General features: G+C 39.5%; 1 protein-coding gene and 2 long non-coding RNA genes across 3 annotated transcripts; all 3 read right to left on the reverse strand.

Annotated features, from left to right (window-relative positions):
* Positions 1 to 1,208: 1,208 nt before the first annotated feature.
* LOC148161009 (uncharacterized) lies at positions 1,209 to 1,936 on the reverse strand. Its single transcript, XM_088007216.1, has 3 exons — positions 1,860 to 1,936; positions 1,691 to 1,778; positions 1,209 to 1,597 (listed from the first exon to the last, which is right to left on the reverse strand). The coding sequence occupies exons 1-3, from the start codon at positions 1,934 to 1,936 to the stop codon at positions 1,238 to 1,240; spliced, it is 525 nt and encodes a 174-aa protein (XP_087863342.1). The 3' UTR covers positions 1,209 to 1,237.
* Positions 1,937 to 1,985: 49 nt separating this feature from the next.
* Positions 1,986 to 3,782, reverse strand: LOC148161010 (uncharacterized). Its single transcript, XR_015763041.1, has 3 exons — positions 2,751 to 3,782; positions 2,231 to 2,269; positions 1,986 to 2,074 (listed from the first exon to the last, which is right to left on the reverse strand). It is a non-coding gene; the product is annotated as an uncharacterized LOC148161010 (long non-coding RNA).
* Positions 3,783 to 5,479: 1,697 nt separating this feature from the next.
* LOC148161011 (uncharacterized) lies at positions 5,480 to 7,129 on the reverse strand. The gene is made up of 2 exons (XR_015762961.1): positions 6,412 to 7,129; positions 5,480 to 5,778 (listed from the first exon to the last, which is right to left on the reverse strand). It is a non-coding gene; the product is annotated as an uncharacterized LOC148161011 (long non-coding RNA).
* Positions 7,130 to 15,257: the final 8,128 nt, after the last annotated feature.

The raw sequence follows: 15,257 nt of genomic DNA on the forward strand, positions 1-15,257 counted from the left end.
GCCGTATCTGATCATCAGGGCCGCTTCATTGACACATACGTGGGTTGGCCTGGGTCAGTGCATGACTCTAGAGTACTGCGGCACAGTCCACTCTACCGGCAGTCGGTTTATCCTCCTCCGGGGCACTTCATCCTTGCAGATGGAGGGTACCCATGTCTGCAACAGCCACTCCCCCTCATCACACCGTACAAAAGACCACTACAAGGTGTGGGAGCCCAACGCTTCAATAATCATCATTCAAAAGCACGTTCTATTATAGAGCGTGCCTTTGGGATGATGAAAACAAGATTCCGGTCAATTTTTTTACAAGCGCTGGAGGTGCACCACACCTTTGTACCACATGTAAGTACTGGCCTAGTGTTTCAGTTTGTGCAGTATCTATCTATCTATCTATCTATCTATCTATCTATCTATCTATCTATCTATCTATCTATCTAGGTCATAACAGCATGTGCCATCCTTCACAACATCTGCCTTGGAGCCGGTGATGTCATAGCACCAGAGAATGAGGCAGAAGTTGCAGAAGAGGATGAGGGGGAAGCTGGTTTGGAGGCAGTCAGTGGTGCTCTCTGGCGGGACCAACTTTCTGCCGAGGTGTCTGCTCTGGAGGAGATTCTACCAGACCATGACTACTTGCAGGTGAGTAAATATAATTATTTTTAATATATGTAAACCTCTCTGCACCAAAGTATTACCAGCATGACATTTTAATACTAAATTTTTGTGAACCATTACTTAATTTTGGATCACTGTGATTATAATCTAGTGATGCAGCAGTCGTCAATTGAGCCAGCCCTGTAACCTACTTGGAAGATGGAGTGGACAGTGAATGACAGCATCACAACCCTCTGCAGGCCACCATGTGTGATGCTTCACTTGCCATCCAGAAGAATAGTCACATGTCTCTGTTGCAGCACCCTATCCATGTTTCTGATCTTGCCTTAAAAGTTTTAGGCACACTGTCTTATTTTTTCTTTTTCTTTTAATTTTCCAGGAATAGGTCACTGAGGTTAATTCTGCAGTTTTTATTGTAAATAACGTGACATGCATTACTTAAAATTTGTTTTATAAAATGAACTGAACCAAAACCAAACAATGTAATTTAAAATATTTGTACTTATTTAAATTCAAGATGAAACAATTTCTATGGATCTAGACTGTACATCATTTTAATTTATTTATTAAAAGACATATTCATAGTCTTGAAAAGTGTTCAAGAAGTTTATTTTTTAAATAATTATTTCTCCGCTATTTTTTGCAAAATTGATAATAATTTGTCAAGTCTCTCCTTGCTCTCTTGAGCACGTCTATCTTCTGCTTCTCTTTGTAATCTCATATCTTCTTTTATTAGATCAAGAAGCTCAGAGCTTTCACTTCGCCTCTTCTGGCCTCTTTTAATAACACCATCTTCGTCTTCCTGTTGTCCACCCACTGCAGCACTTGACCCTGGAGTCTCATCTGGTAATGAGGAAATTAGAACAGGAGGCCTTATGGAAGGCCTCTGTCCTAAGATCTCATCCATCTGTACAAACCAAAGCCAAGTAGCAGCAGTGGGCTTCCCTTTCACTCCCTCTCCTGAGCCAGGATATTTGCAGTCCTATAGAATAAATGAGGAAAAAAGTAGTTGACAAATATAGCAATACACTAAACTCTTATTAGATTTATTTTTAAATTAATTAATATTACACACTTTATATTTCTTTTTAAGATTATCCCATTTCTTTTTGGCCTGAGACGGTGTCACTACATCCTGGAGAACCATCTTCTCTAGAATGGACCTAGAAAATAGAGAAAAATAGAGAGAAAATATTTTAATTATGAAAGGAATATTTTTTTTCTGAGCAACCCACAAAAAGCACAGTAAGCTTAGGTGTTGTATTATGTCGAATAAACAGAATTTGTTGACATGAATAGTGGTATCTTGAAAACAATGCATCAGTTTTCTGGATAGAGGTAAATAAAACTGTAAAGTTATTTTACCTCCAGGCTACTGTCGCAGAATTTTTGGTCCCTGTGAACAGGTGGCTGTTTTGGCCCCTGAGGGAGATGAAATTTTCCGTCTGCTCCTTGGTCCCTAAAAGAAATGGACAAATTAATGTAAAGTGACATGTCTTGATTAACATTCAAGGGTTAGGGTTAGGGCTACCAGGTTTATATGTAGATAAGTTTATATATACTTCTGCGAAAATACCAAAATATCACTAGTGTTTTTATACTGAGATTTACTTACATTTCAACATTAAGTCTTTATTGCGTTCGGTAGAGAAAGCTGTTCAAAAACAATAATAAAAAACTACATTATTATCAAATCTCCAGTTATCAGTAAAGACATTACAGTTATATCTTAACTGAAATATACCTATTAACGCACTGTTATGGCAGTTAAGGACAACGACATATCAACCGAAATGATTTTGTGAGGAATAAAAAAACCTTTCAATATAGCCTATATTAATTGCGTTGTGTATGTATCTGTGTTTGTCTTGCATTCATCAATGAAAATCCAGTTGGATTTTCAAAACAGTCATGTGTTTCCGCAGTCACCATGCCAGCTGGTAACTGTTTAGCTGAGTTGGCTAATAATGTTACGGTAACAGAGATCACCGACAACATCGGACTAATGTATTTATGAAAACTTTTAATAAACCGAACATATATTTGACAAACTGGTACATTCTTGCGTATTTTTATTTTTATTTTTTGAGTAAATTTGATGTAAATTAAAATGTAATAGATACAAATTTACTTACAGCATTCATCACTGTCTGACGCCATTGTTGAGAATTCTGACCCGCAATGAATTATGGGATATCGTGGGCCATGAAGGATACACCGGACCCATCCTTCAAATCGGGGGAAAAGAAGGACGCATTTGAAGGATGCATTTGAAGGAGTCTTTGAATTCGGACAGGCCTTGTCGCCACGCTATGACGTAATCGGCCTTCAAATCCGTCCTTCGAAGGATGCAGACCCTGAATTCGGACACAGCTTATATAATGAGAGGATTTCAGAGGGGGGAGGCCTGCAACAGACCATCTTCTGCTCATCAGGGGAGCTGGACTTCAGATCTTCATTACCATGAAAGAAAGAAAAAAAAAAGGCAACCAGCAGACTTTGGATGCATACTGGGACCCTATCAAAAAGGTCTCACAAGGAGTCTTCAACATGGAACCCTATCACCCACCCTCTCCAGTCTTCTACTCATCCTCTTCCTCATCCTCATCTCCGGCTATTTCTCCATCCCAGTTTTTAGAAGAGCAAACTCAAACTGAAAACTGGATGGTAGGTGGAACTCTTGAGACCATCCCTGAGGAGCCAGAGGAGCAGCAAGAGTACAATTCTCAATCTTCAAAAAGTTTTGACCCTACTCCACCCACTCCTCCTCCATCTCCTCCTCCATTTCCTCCTCCTCCTACATCTCCGGAGCAAGGTAATGTTCAAGATGGTGAAGCAAGAACTGATGGATGGATTGCTACTAAGTTGATTGGGACTGTGAGAACCGCTGTGCTTCATCTATTGCACCTCACTGCTGCAAAGCTCCTACAAGAAAAGTGCAATGGATGCCGAACCGGACACCCTAGCCAGAGACGGCATGAATGTCTGGAGCCTGTTCAGGAGCGATTCTACCAGGACAACTACCACAACATTATGCCTCTACTATTTGTGCCTCAGTTCATTCCAGCAATTCAACTTTTTCTGACCAAACACAAAATTCAAGCAAGTGACCTGACAGTCAAGATAGTTGCAGAGACAATTTTACATGAACTAATGTGTGATGATCACTTTCACTTTCATGCTGCAATTTCTGACATGTATGAGAACATGAGCTCTGATCAGCTCAAACAGCTGTGGTGGGTTTCAGAATGCTTCAGTCCAGTGAAGAAGAAGTGATCCACAATGTTTCTTTTCATTTTTAAAAAGTGTGTTCATTTTTTTTGTTTGTTTTTAGTTAATATATTTTTACTTTAAGTGATTTAAAAGTGTGACAAGTTTAGCTAATATATATATTTTTTTTACTTTAAGTGATTTAAAAGTGTGACAAGTTTCATTTAGTTTTTTTATATTTTACAAAAAAAAGCTATCACAATTTTTTGAAACTATTCTGCTTGCAATGTTTTTGTTGGAGTGAAATCTTTAAAATAAAAAATAATTAAAAAAAAGATATAAATAAAGACAAAAAAAAAATCTGAAATACTTAAATTCTCTGTGTTGTTTTTGATTCTCTCATTACTCAACAAGTGCTCAGAAGAGTGTCAAGGGAATGGCTGAAGAGTTGCTAATGAAAAAGGTCTATTTTGACCTATCTAATCCCGGTAGCTTTGGAGGTGTTCAAAGATTGAAACAGAATCTTGAAAATGAAACTGGGGAAAAAGTAAGTGTTGACAAAATAAAAGACTTCCTTTCAGAGCAAGATGCATACACCTTACACAAACCTGCCAGGCTGCATTTTCAGAGAAACCGTGTGTTTGCATCTGCACCTTTAAAACAATTTCAAGCAGCCCAGATAGCACAGAATGATTGAAACAACATTGAATCAATGTCAGCCAGAAACATTGAATCAACGTTGAACGCTGACATTGAAACAACATTGAAAGTGGTCGGTGACTTGTATGTTGAATCAACGTTAGGGTTTCAACCATTACTGACATTATATCAATGTTGATTCAACCATCATCTGTATGTCAACTTGTATGCATATTTGTGTTGATAGTACATTGAATCAGTTATGAATCAATGTTGATTCTACATTATATCAATGTTGAGTCAACCATCATCTGAACGTGGATCTGCATGCATATTTGTGTTGATTCTACATTGAATCAATGTTGATTCAACACTAATTTGACTGTGGATCTGCATGCATATTTGTGTTGATTCTACATTGAATAAGTTAGGAATCAATGGTGATTCAACCATCATCTGAACGTGGATCTGCATGCATATTTGTGTTGATTCTACATTGAATAAGTTAGGAATCAATGGTGATTCAACCATCATCTGAACGTGGATCTGCATGCATATTTGTGTTGATTCTACATTGAATAAGTTAGGAATCAATGGTGATTCAACCATCATCTGAACGTGGATCTGCATGCATATTTGTGTTGATTCTACATTGAATCAATGTTGATTCAACACTCATTTGACTATGGATCTGCATGCATATCTGTGTTGATTCTACATTGAATCAGTTAGGAATCAACGTTCATTCAACCATCAGCTGAACGTGGATCTGCATGCAGATTTGTGTTAATTCTACATTGAATCAATGTTGATTCAACACTCATTTGACTGTGGATGTACATGCAGATTTGGGTTGTTTTTATATTGAATGAAAGCTAAGGATTTATGTACATTTTACATCTGATAGGTCTACATCATAACATGCCACTAAAAGTTTCTTCACTGGTGTTAAACACTGTATTATTGGCAGATGATGCGTAAACTGTGTACAAAAGTTTAAAAATGACAACATGGGTTTGATTTAACATTTTATTTAAGAAAAGAGAGACAGATCTTTAAACATATTTGATTCCTTTTTGACTGTCAAAACAACAGTATGTTGTACACAGAAGAACAGAGTCCATGAAGTTAAGCTTTGTACTGTATGAAGTAGGGAAACAGTACAAGTTGTGGTAACCCCAGTTTGACTCTGGTTGGCGTCACTTTGATTCCTTGTGATGTCTTCCTCTTATTCTGGCGCATAATGAAGCCACTTCTTGACAATTTTGCTGCAGTCCTCAAGAGTCAGCTTTCGGTCAAACTGCAGAGCAACAGCTGAAAAAAATAAAAGTGAGGAAGGTGCCAGTTAGAAATATGATAAACATTTGAAAAGTTCTGAAACACAATGAAATATTAAACAGTGTACTGGTTACAGGTCTGAGGACAAATACAAACCATATAGTTCCCCATGTACACTCAGTTAAATTAATATCTTAATCTTTCATTAATATTTATCTTAATGTTTACATATACAACTGCATTTACCCATCAAGCTGCAGTATAGTGTAGGATTTATGATATTGATATTAAATCAATATTTAAAATAAAGGGCTGTTTATCAGAAAACCTAACAATAAAACTCAGGGAGGATCAGGTTTATTTAACACACCAGAGACAAATAAATCGAACAAAAGGTGATTTATAGTGTAGTTGGAAAAATTATAATTTATACAGAATAAACTTCCATCAAATAGCTGGTTCAATCTTCCATCAACTACAAATATGTCCAAGTTGATTAAATTCCTTAAAAAGTGTCTATATGCTAATAAAGATCCCACACAAGTAACAATAGTCCAGTTCAATTTAACCAGTTACCAATCCAAGGATCAACAGACTGAATCAGTCATTAGCAGGTTTAGTTCAGTGTTTCACCTGCCTTACATGTTAAGTGTTTCCCTTCTGCCTCACCTGGATTGAATCTGTGGATGATTAACAACCTTCTGCACTTCTTGATGGCTGCAGACGGTCATGTAATCATCCAACTCAGCTGTTCTGGTACAGAGTCTCATTTAAGCACGTCCCTAAGCATATCATAATAAAAAGTTAAAAACAAGTGATTACTATCACAACAATTTAAAGCCCACCTGGACCAGCCAGCCTTACACTTCCTTGTCCACCACATGTTCTCCCAGACCAAACAATAGGCCCCACCCTATTTTAAAAACTCAAATCCCACAAAATCTCGCAGGATTTCATACTTAGGCCTGGAGTGGTGGGTAGGATGAAAATAATACAAAAGGAGACATGACCTCAATTATTAAAAATATCCGTTTTGCCCCAAAATAACCAGGATTACTATGGGCACAAAACAATGCCCTTATTTTTCAATAAACACATTTAAGATCAAAGTAATATTGAAAAACTTACCATAAAAGTGCTCAGCGGAGAATTCAATTCAGAAGCCGGTAGCAAACAAGCCAGCAGCAAAGTGGCTTTTTGGTTGGGACAAACCACAAGTGTAAAATTGGGGAGGTGGACTGTACAACTCCTAGTACAGACTTGTAGATGTTTTTGTGTCAACACATTATGCACAGTCAGTAATAATATTTACAGACAAGTAAGAAAATGTACAGAAAGGAATCACAACCCACTGTTCTCAACATGTAGTGCTTAATTTGAAACATGATTAACCCCCACCTAGTAATAAAATGTTCTGACCCAGAGCTCAAGGAGGGGGAGGGAAGAAGGGATGAGAGGGGGTAAAGAGGAGAAGGTTGGGAGGAGCGGCTGGGTGGGGGAGGTTTGGGAGGGAGTAGGGGGAGATGAGGAGGTGATGAGGGCTGCAACAAACTGCCCAGATTGCACACAACGGTAAATAAACGTTGAATTATAGTTAGAATGGTTGATTTTTGGTTGAGGTCAACAACTGACGGTTGATCGACCATCAAACAACCATCCACCTCCAGCCAAGTAACCAATGTTGAAACTGTGTCATTGAGTCAATGTTGTTTTGTGGTTGAAATCTAATGAATGAAATGCTAATGTCTGATCAACGACTGATCAATGTTGAATCAATGTTGAATCAATGTCAGCTGTTTTGCCACACCCCTTCCCCTCCTCTCCTCCTCATCAGAGCTCTGGGTCAGAGCATTTTATTAGTGAGTGGGGGGTATTACATTCTAAATTAACCTCTGTAAAGGATAGTGGGTGAAGATTCATTTCTGTACATTTTCTTTCTTTTTCATAAAAAAGTCCTACTGACCATTTGTGTGTGATATATTGACACAAAAACATCTACAACTTACTACAAGGAGTGGAGCGGTCCACCCCCACCATTTACATGAGTGGGATGTCCCAAACACACAGCCACTTCGCTGTTGGCTTGTTGGCAAAAGATGTTAATTCAATGTTGAATTGCTATCATGTGCAATCTGGGCAGGCGCAGAGCTAAGGGGGGGTGGGGCTGGGGGTGCGGTTTCAAGTCGCTTAAATATCTGATTATAGACTGAGAAAGTCTACTGCCTGTTGAGAAAGGTCTATTTAATGTTAAAGTTACTTTCCCTCAATGGAATATATACTAGTCAGTCCCAGTTACCGTTTCACTCATGGTTTAGCCGATGTGTTTCCTGGGTAAAGATCAAATAAAAAACGCAGACCAACCTCCCCCCCCCTCGCTCAACAGTTTCTGGTAGCGCAGGCGATAAACGGGGCCTGGTGATTCGTTAGGGGTCCGGTAATTAGCCCCGCCCCCCGGCCCAACGCTGACTTGTTCCGCTAGTGAATCTGGGTACAGAACGGAATCACAACTCAGTGTTGTCAACACATAGTGCTTAAGTTAAAACGTGATTAACCCTCACCTAAAAGGGGTTGTGCTGTGGTGGCGCAGGGGTTAAGCACAAACCACAATCAAGGCCTCAGTCCTCAACGCAGCTGTCACAGGTTCAATTCCTGACCTTGGCAACCTTTGCTGCATTACCCCCCTTCTCTCATTACCCACTTTCCTGTCAATTAACTATCAAATAAAGGCCACTAGCCAAAACAATCTTTTAAAAAATAAAATGTGAAAAATGAAAAACCCTCACTTAAAATTAAAGTTGTTTCACCCGATTGAGGGGTAGATGGGCCCAGGTGGGGGGAAAGAGGTGTGTGTGTGTTTTTGACGGGTGGAGGGAAGGGGGTTGGGCGTTTGAATGGCAGGCGGTGGTGATGGGTGCAAAAAACACCTGAACACTTTGATTACTAGTTTTTCCCCAAACCTTATCCTCAAGGCAAACTGACCTGCATGCTTTCAGTTCAGCAAAACCTTGTTAATCAAATGTTAATTAAAATCATGTGTGCTGAATTAAGGAAATGACTAAAACTTGCAGGGCAGTGTGCCTGGTGCCAGTGCTGAAAAACACTGGATTCGATGTGGCATTTCAATCAATGAATGTTAATTGGCTAGAATTGAATGGTTGTTTGATGGTTGATCCAGCTTCTGTCATTGACCTGAACCATACATGCAGCCTTTGTGATCATAATTCAACATTAAATTAACATTGTGTGCTATCTGGGTAGTTCTTCCCCAAACCTTGACGTCAATCAAACTGACCTGCGTTTTTTCAGTTCAGCAAAACCCCGTTAATCAGACGTCAATTAATATCATGTGTGTTGAATTAGGGAAATGCCTAAAACTTGTAGGGGCTGGAGGACCAGTGGTGAAACACACTGGATTTGACGTTGGCATTTCATTTATTTGATGTCAACCACAAAACAACATTGATTCAATGACACAATTTCAACATTAGTTAATTGGCTAGAATTGAATGGTTGTTTTATAGTTGATCCACCATCAGTTGTCGACCTCAACCAAACATGCAACCTTTGTGATGATAATTCAACATTGAATTAACATATTTTCCAACAAGCCAACAGCGAAGCAGCTGTGTGTTTGGGACATCCCACTCATGTAAACGGTGGGGGTGGACCCCTCCACTCCTTGTAGTAAGTTGTAGATGTTTTTGTGTCAATATATCACACACACACAGTCAGTGAGAATTGTTATGAACAAGTAAGAAAATGTACAGAAAGGAATCAGCACCCACTATCCTCTACAGTGGTTAATTTAAATGTGATAACCCCCGCTCAGTAATAAAATACTCTGACCCAGAGCGCTGATGAGGAGGAGAGGAGGGGAAGGGGTGCATCTGACATTGATTCAATATTGATCAGATGTTGATCAGACATCAGCATTTCAGTCATTAGATTTCAACCACAAAACAACATTGATTCAATGACACAGTTTCAACATTGGTTACTTGGCTAGAGGTGGATGGTTGTTTGATGGTTGATCCACCGTCCTTTGTCGACTTCAACCAAAGATCAACGATTCTAACTATTTTTCAACGTTGATTTAACATCATGTGCTATCTGGGAGACCTTTGTGACATGCAATCCCTGGCTGAGTATAATGATGGGTACAATTATCTGCTGACTGTCATTGATATATTTTCAAAAAAAGCTTTTGCTCGAGTTTTAAAAAGAAAAACAGCTGGAGAAGTGGTGAAAGCTTTTGAGTCTGTGTTTAGAGAGAGCCAAATACCAAAGAAGATTCAGACAGATTTGGGGCGAGAATTTTTTAACAAGAGCTTCAATGCCTTAATGAAAAAACATGGAATTGTTCACTTTGCTACAGCCAGTGACCTCAAGGCCTCCATTGTGGAAAGATTCAATCATACCCTCAAGAGTAGAATGTGGAGATATTTTACTGCAAATAATACACGCAGATATGTAGATGTTTTACAAGATTTGGTTACGAGTTACAATCACAGCTTTCATTCCAGCATAAAAATGAAACCTGTGGAGGTCACTGCAGAGAATTCCCTTCAAGTCCTGCGAAATCTCTATGGTACTAAACCCCAAAGAAAAAACAACAAAAACAAAAAAAAAAACACAAGCCAAGTTCAAACCTGGAGATTTAGTCAGACTTTCAAAAGTCAGAGGGGTTTTTCAGAAAGGTTATGAACAGACCTTTACGGATGAGGTGTTTAAAGTCACAGATGTTATCCCACGCATTCCTACTGTTTATAAAATTCAAGATTATGATGGAGAGGCTATAGAAGGATCTTTCTACCAGGAGGAGTTACAGAAAGTAAAGATGGGTCAAGAGAGAGTTTATCATGTTGATAAGATCTTGAAGCACAGGACTGTGAGGGGAGAAAAGCAAGTGTTTGTCAAATGGAAAAACTGGCCTTCAAAATTTAATAGCTGGGTCCGGCTCAGTGACCTCTCAGATGTGTAAAGAAGGCCTACAGTGTACAACAACATGTCAGCAGGAGGAGAAGACAGAGAACAAGAAGGTTTCTATGTGACCCTGCCTTCTAATGCTTGCAAACAGCTCTTTAAAGACAATACAAGCTCAAACTTTAAAACAGAGTTGGCCAAAGCTATTGATTTAAAAGGTCATTGGGTTGTAGGTCTGTGTGAAGTTATAATACCACATACCTGGTACAACCTGCCTACTCACTCGGCCTACTTTGAGCTCCGTAGAAGTCTTAATTCAACCATCAGACAAGACTGAAGGCCAGGATGGAATTGACATCTACAGCCAGAAATTTGGTGCTGGAGGCTATTATGACAGACCACAAGACATACTGGAACATTTTGTGCCTGCACTGAAAAAGTACAGCAATACTTTAGATGTGTCTTACAATAATGTGACAAAGCGCTTCGAATTTAAAGGAAATGGACAATTTCAAATCAAAGTGGGGGCTCCACTCGCCTACATTCTCGGACTGAAAGTGAACGAATGGTTTACAGTGTCCAACAGGAGCGCAACATACCCCTCAGGGGCCGGCATGCTCGCAAATTTGTTTATATACTCTGACATTGTGCATCACCAAATAGTTGGAGACAGCTTCTCGCCGCTGCTGGGTGTTGTGACAGTGAGAGGGAAATTTGGTGATATAATTAGCATAAGATACAACACTACGCATTATATACCCGTGTCAAAAAGTTACATCAAAACAATTTCCATTCAGATCAAAACAGATCGAAATAGATTTGTGGATTTTGTTTATGGGAAATCGATAATAAAACTGCATTTTAAACCTGTGTCACCCCCACGATCCATTTAGCAAGATTCAAATGGCATTTTTTCCGCAGTCACACATGGTCAATGACCCAAACAGATTTGTTCACTATTATGTCAGTCAAACTGGAGGCGACCTTTCGTTTTTCCAGGGTGCGCCTGTCATGTATGGCAGGGGCCTTGGGTCGTTGTTTTCCAGGCTTTTCCGATTTGTGTCCCCACTTGTTAGAAAAGGGTTTTCTATAGCTAAACCCCACCTGAAAACTGCAGCTTCAAACATCGCATCTGATGTCATAAGTAAAGCTGTTAGTAAAATGACCCGTCCTGCACAGAACAGAGCTGAGCAAGAAGGCTCAGGAATAATGATGCTCTCTAAACGGGGGAAAACCAGACCCCCAGGTAAACGTGTCTGGGTGGCTAAAAAACAAGCTGCAAAGAAGAAAAAGAAATCAGATGCCGCGAGAAGCCAACGAGGAAAGAAGCGCTCCAAAACTTCTGACATATTTTCATAATGTCTCTCCTACACAACAAATCTGCAGAATGCACACTGACTGAACTGGATTTATTTTCAGCTCCAATGACTCAGCTCTCCATCGAAGATAAGATCTACACAGAAATCCATCCTCTGTCTGCCATCAGTGACTCCTCACCCATTGAATTTTACATCAGCAGTGAAGGTGACTCATACGTGGATCTTAATGACAGTTTATTGTATCTCAGAGTTAAGATTACTAATGCAGATGGCTCCAACATTGCTAATGATGCTGCCGTGGGACTTATTAACTACCCACTTAACACAATTTTTGGTCAAGTTGATGTTACACTTGGTGATCGTCTGATATCTCAATCCAGTGCAACACATCCGTACCGGGCAATCATTGAGACACTCCTGAACTATTCCGAGGACTCTTTGAAATCCCAATTTAGTACGGGACTGTTTTATAAGGATACAGCTGGCGAGATGGATTCCATTGTCACTGATGATGGACCTAACCTGGGTCTTAATCAGAGAGCAAACTTTACAGGAGAGTCCACCCCATGTTCCCTGCTTGGAGTGTTGCATTTTGACCTGGCATTTTCTGAAAAGCTAATCATAAACGCGGTGGATCTGAAAATTAAGCTTACACGCGCAGACGATGCATTCTGCCTCATGTGTGCCAGAGACTCAACTTTCAAGCTCAAGATTTTATCTGCGTCTCTGTTTATCAAGAAAGTGACTGTGTCCCCAGCTGTGCGGATCGGACACGCATCAGCGTTGCTCAGAGGAAATGCTTTGTACAACCTCTCCCGAGTTAATGTCAAGACTTTTTCAATTCCAGAGCGATCTAGAATTTGCACCCAAGAAAATCTGTTCCTGGGTTTGATTCCAAAATATGTGGTACTTGGAATGGTGGATCATGCGGCCTTCACTGGTGCTCGAGAATTAAATCCCTTCAACTTTAAACACTATGACCTCGAATTTCTGGCTCTGTGTAAAAACGGAAGGCAGATTCCAGCCAAAGCCTTACAGCCAAACTTTGAGCAAGGTGATACTGTCAGGGAATACTATAATCTGATAACAGCAACAGGAAGACATCTTAAGGACTTACCCCTGAGTATATCCCGTACAGAGTTTTCCCGAGGTTATTCACTCTTTGCATTTAATTTAAATCCTGCAGGAGACACGGATGCTCTGTCTCCACAGTCAAGCGGCTCCCTGAGACTGGAACTAAGATTTCGGAGACCTCTTCCAACCACAGTCACCTTGATCATCTATGCATGTTATGACTCGATCCTAGAAGTGGACTCGAAGCGGAGAATTTTGGTAGATTATTATTGAGTCTAATTTTGTTTTTCTCTCTCAAAAAAAAAAAAAAAATAAGAAGAATGAACAACCAGGAAATTGAAATGTTACTGGATCACCTGCTGGGGAATGCATTTGGTGGGGTTTTTCCTTGTGACTATCTCTCATATTTACCTGTCACCTTTCCAAGACCAAAATTTCTGATTGTCAATACGGATCCATCAAATCTTCCTGGACAACACTGGTTAGCCATTGCACTGCAAAAACATGACAGGGCAGTTTTCTTTGACCCCTATGGTTTTAGCCCTGAATTTTTATATTACCCAGAAAGTATCTTGGATTTTATGAAGGCCCGAGCTTCTCACATAGAATTCCACACTTGTCAACTTCAGAGCATGGGATCTATGGTTTGTGGACAGCATTGTGTGTTTTTTGTGACCCACAGTGCTTGTGGTATGAGCTTGAAGCAAATTTTATCAAAGTACTCTGATGATGTGGATAAAAATGATAAGATGGTTTATAATTTTGTCAAAAAATATCAGAAATGTATCACCGGTGACAGTCTGTGTTTTTTCACTCACTCAGCTTGTTCTTTGCAGATGTTTAAAGAAATGTATGGAATTAAAAAATAAATGTTTGTTTGATTTTTTCCCCCTATTTAAAAAATAATTAAAAAAAGAGCAATGATTTTGTTTGTAAGAATGACCGAAACAAAGAAAAATGTTTGATCAATAAAACATTTTATTGAACAATCACAATACATGTCATGTCATTTTTGTTCTTTTGCTATTGGGAAAATGTGATCCATTTTGGAGGATGTCTTATTTTCCTTATTGGCTTGCCTTCTTTTTCATCATCACCGGCAGTCGCTGTCCAGCTGGGAGACAAAATATAATTTTTCTTTTCCTTCTTGAAAGGACCAGAAAGTGGACTCTTTTCAGAAGTAGAAGTCTCCCCGTGTAGTTTCTTGTACTGCTCACGAGCATGTGGGTTTTTCACAAAAGATGAGGGTATATTTATTTCCCTTAAAGAATCTAGAAAACTTGTCCAACCCATAGGTGGTGTGGCTAGGCTTTGTTTTTTAAAAGGAAGCAAGAGATGTTTCACTAAGTCTAAGATGTGTGAGCCACGGATGACATTCCCTTTATAGATCAATTCACCTTTTGGTGTCCATCCGTCACTGTTTTGACTCAGTTTTGTTAATATATACTCTGCATTCCTGTGTGATTGTTTAGGAATGGCTATCAATACCTCTGACATCTTATCTTGACTTGCAGCCAACGGCCCTGAGGCCTCAGGTTGCTGCTGCTGCTGCTGCTGCAGAGTCTCTCCTTGCTGTGTTTCTGCTGACTCATCTGTGGCCTGCTTTCGGAGTGAAAACGTGACCCGTTCTTCTTCGGCCTGGCCTTGTTTCATTAAAGTCAAATAGCGCTGTAAAAGTGCATCATATTTTTTAATCTTTTCATAAGAGGACATGGTGGGATGTTCTAAAATCAGCCTCATTTCTTGATCCAGGTTCCATTCTGCGTTGTCTCTTATTGTAGTGTTTTTTGATTGACTCAGATGTTGATTGAGTTGGTCAGGAGAGATCAAGTACATTTTTTGTGCCATGTTTTATTTTCTAATTATGCCAGACAAAATTTCACCAAGAATGGGAACAACCGCAGCAATTAATGGAAGGAATCCTCCACTCTGAGAGCTCAGAATTTTTCTTTTTCTTTTGATCCCAACCTTTTTATCCGCTAAAATTCTGATATACTTTTTTTGTTTCTTCAAGGCGTTGAAATGTGAAGTGGAAAGGTGAATGTTGCCTTTAAGAACATTTAACGCGACTTCACACAGGGTTTGAATAAAGTCTGCAGAGCAGGTTTTCAGAAAATCCTTTCTTTGTTTAGGGCTGGATTGAGAGAGAGCCTTAAGAAAATGGGCATTGCGTTTTATACGTGCAGACATTGCAAAAGC

Source organism: Poecilia mexicana, unplaced genomic scaffold (assembly GCF_051168715.1).
Source record: "Poecilia mexicana isolate PSO_F unplaced genomic scaffold, ASM5116871v1 scaffold_1, whole genome shotgun sequence".
In the NCBI taxonomy this organism is placed as follows: Eukaryota; Metazoa; Chordata; class Actinopteri; order Cyprinodontiformes; family Poeciliidae; genus Poecilia; species Poecilia mexicana.

Bases quoted from the DNA above. Each gene is read 5' to 3' on its own strand.
- LOC148161009 (XM_088007216.1), bottom strand. From the start codon at position 1,936: ATGCATTGTTTTCAAGATACCACTATTCATGTCAACAAATTCTGTTTA. The intron at 1,779-1,859 runs GTGCTTTTTGTG...TCTATTTTCTAG, and splicing joins ATACAACACCTAAGCTTACT to GTCCATTCTAGAGAAGATGG. The intron at 1,598-1,690 runs GTGTGTAATATT...TTTATTCTATAG, and splicing joins ATCTTAAAAAGAAATATAAA to GACTGCAAATATCCTGGCTC.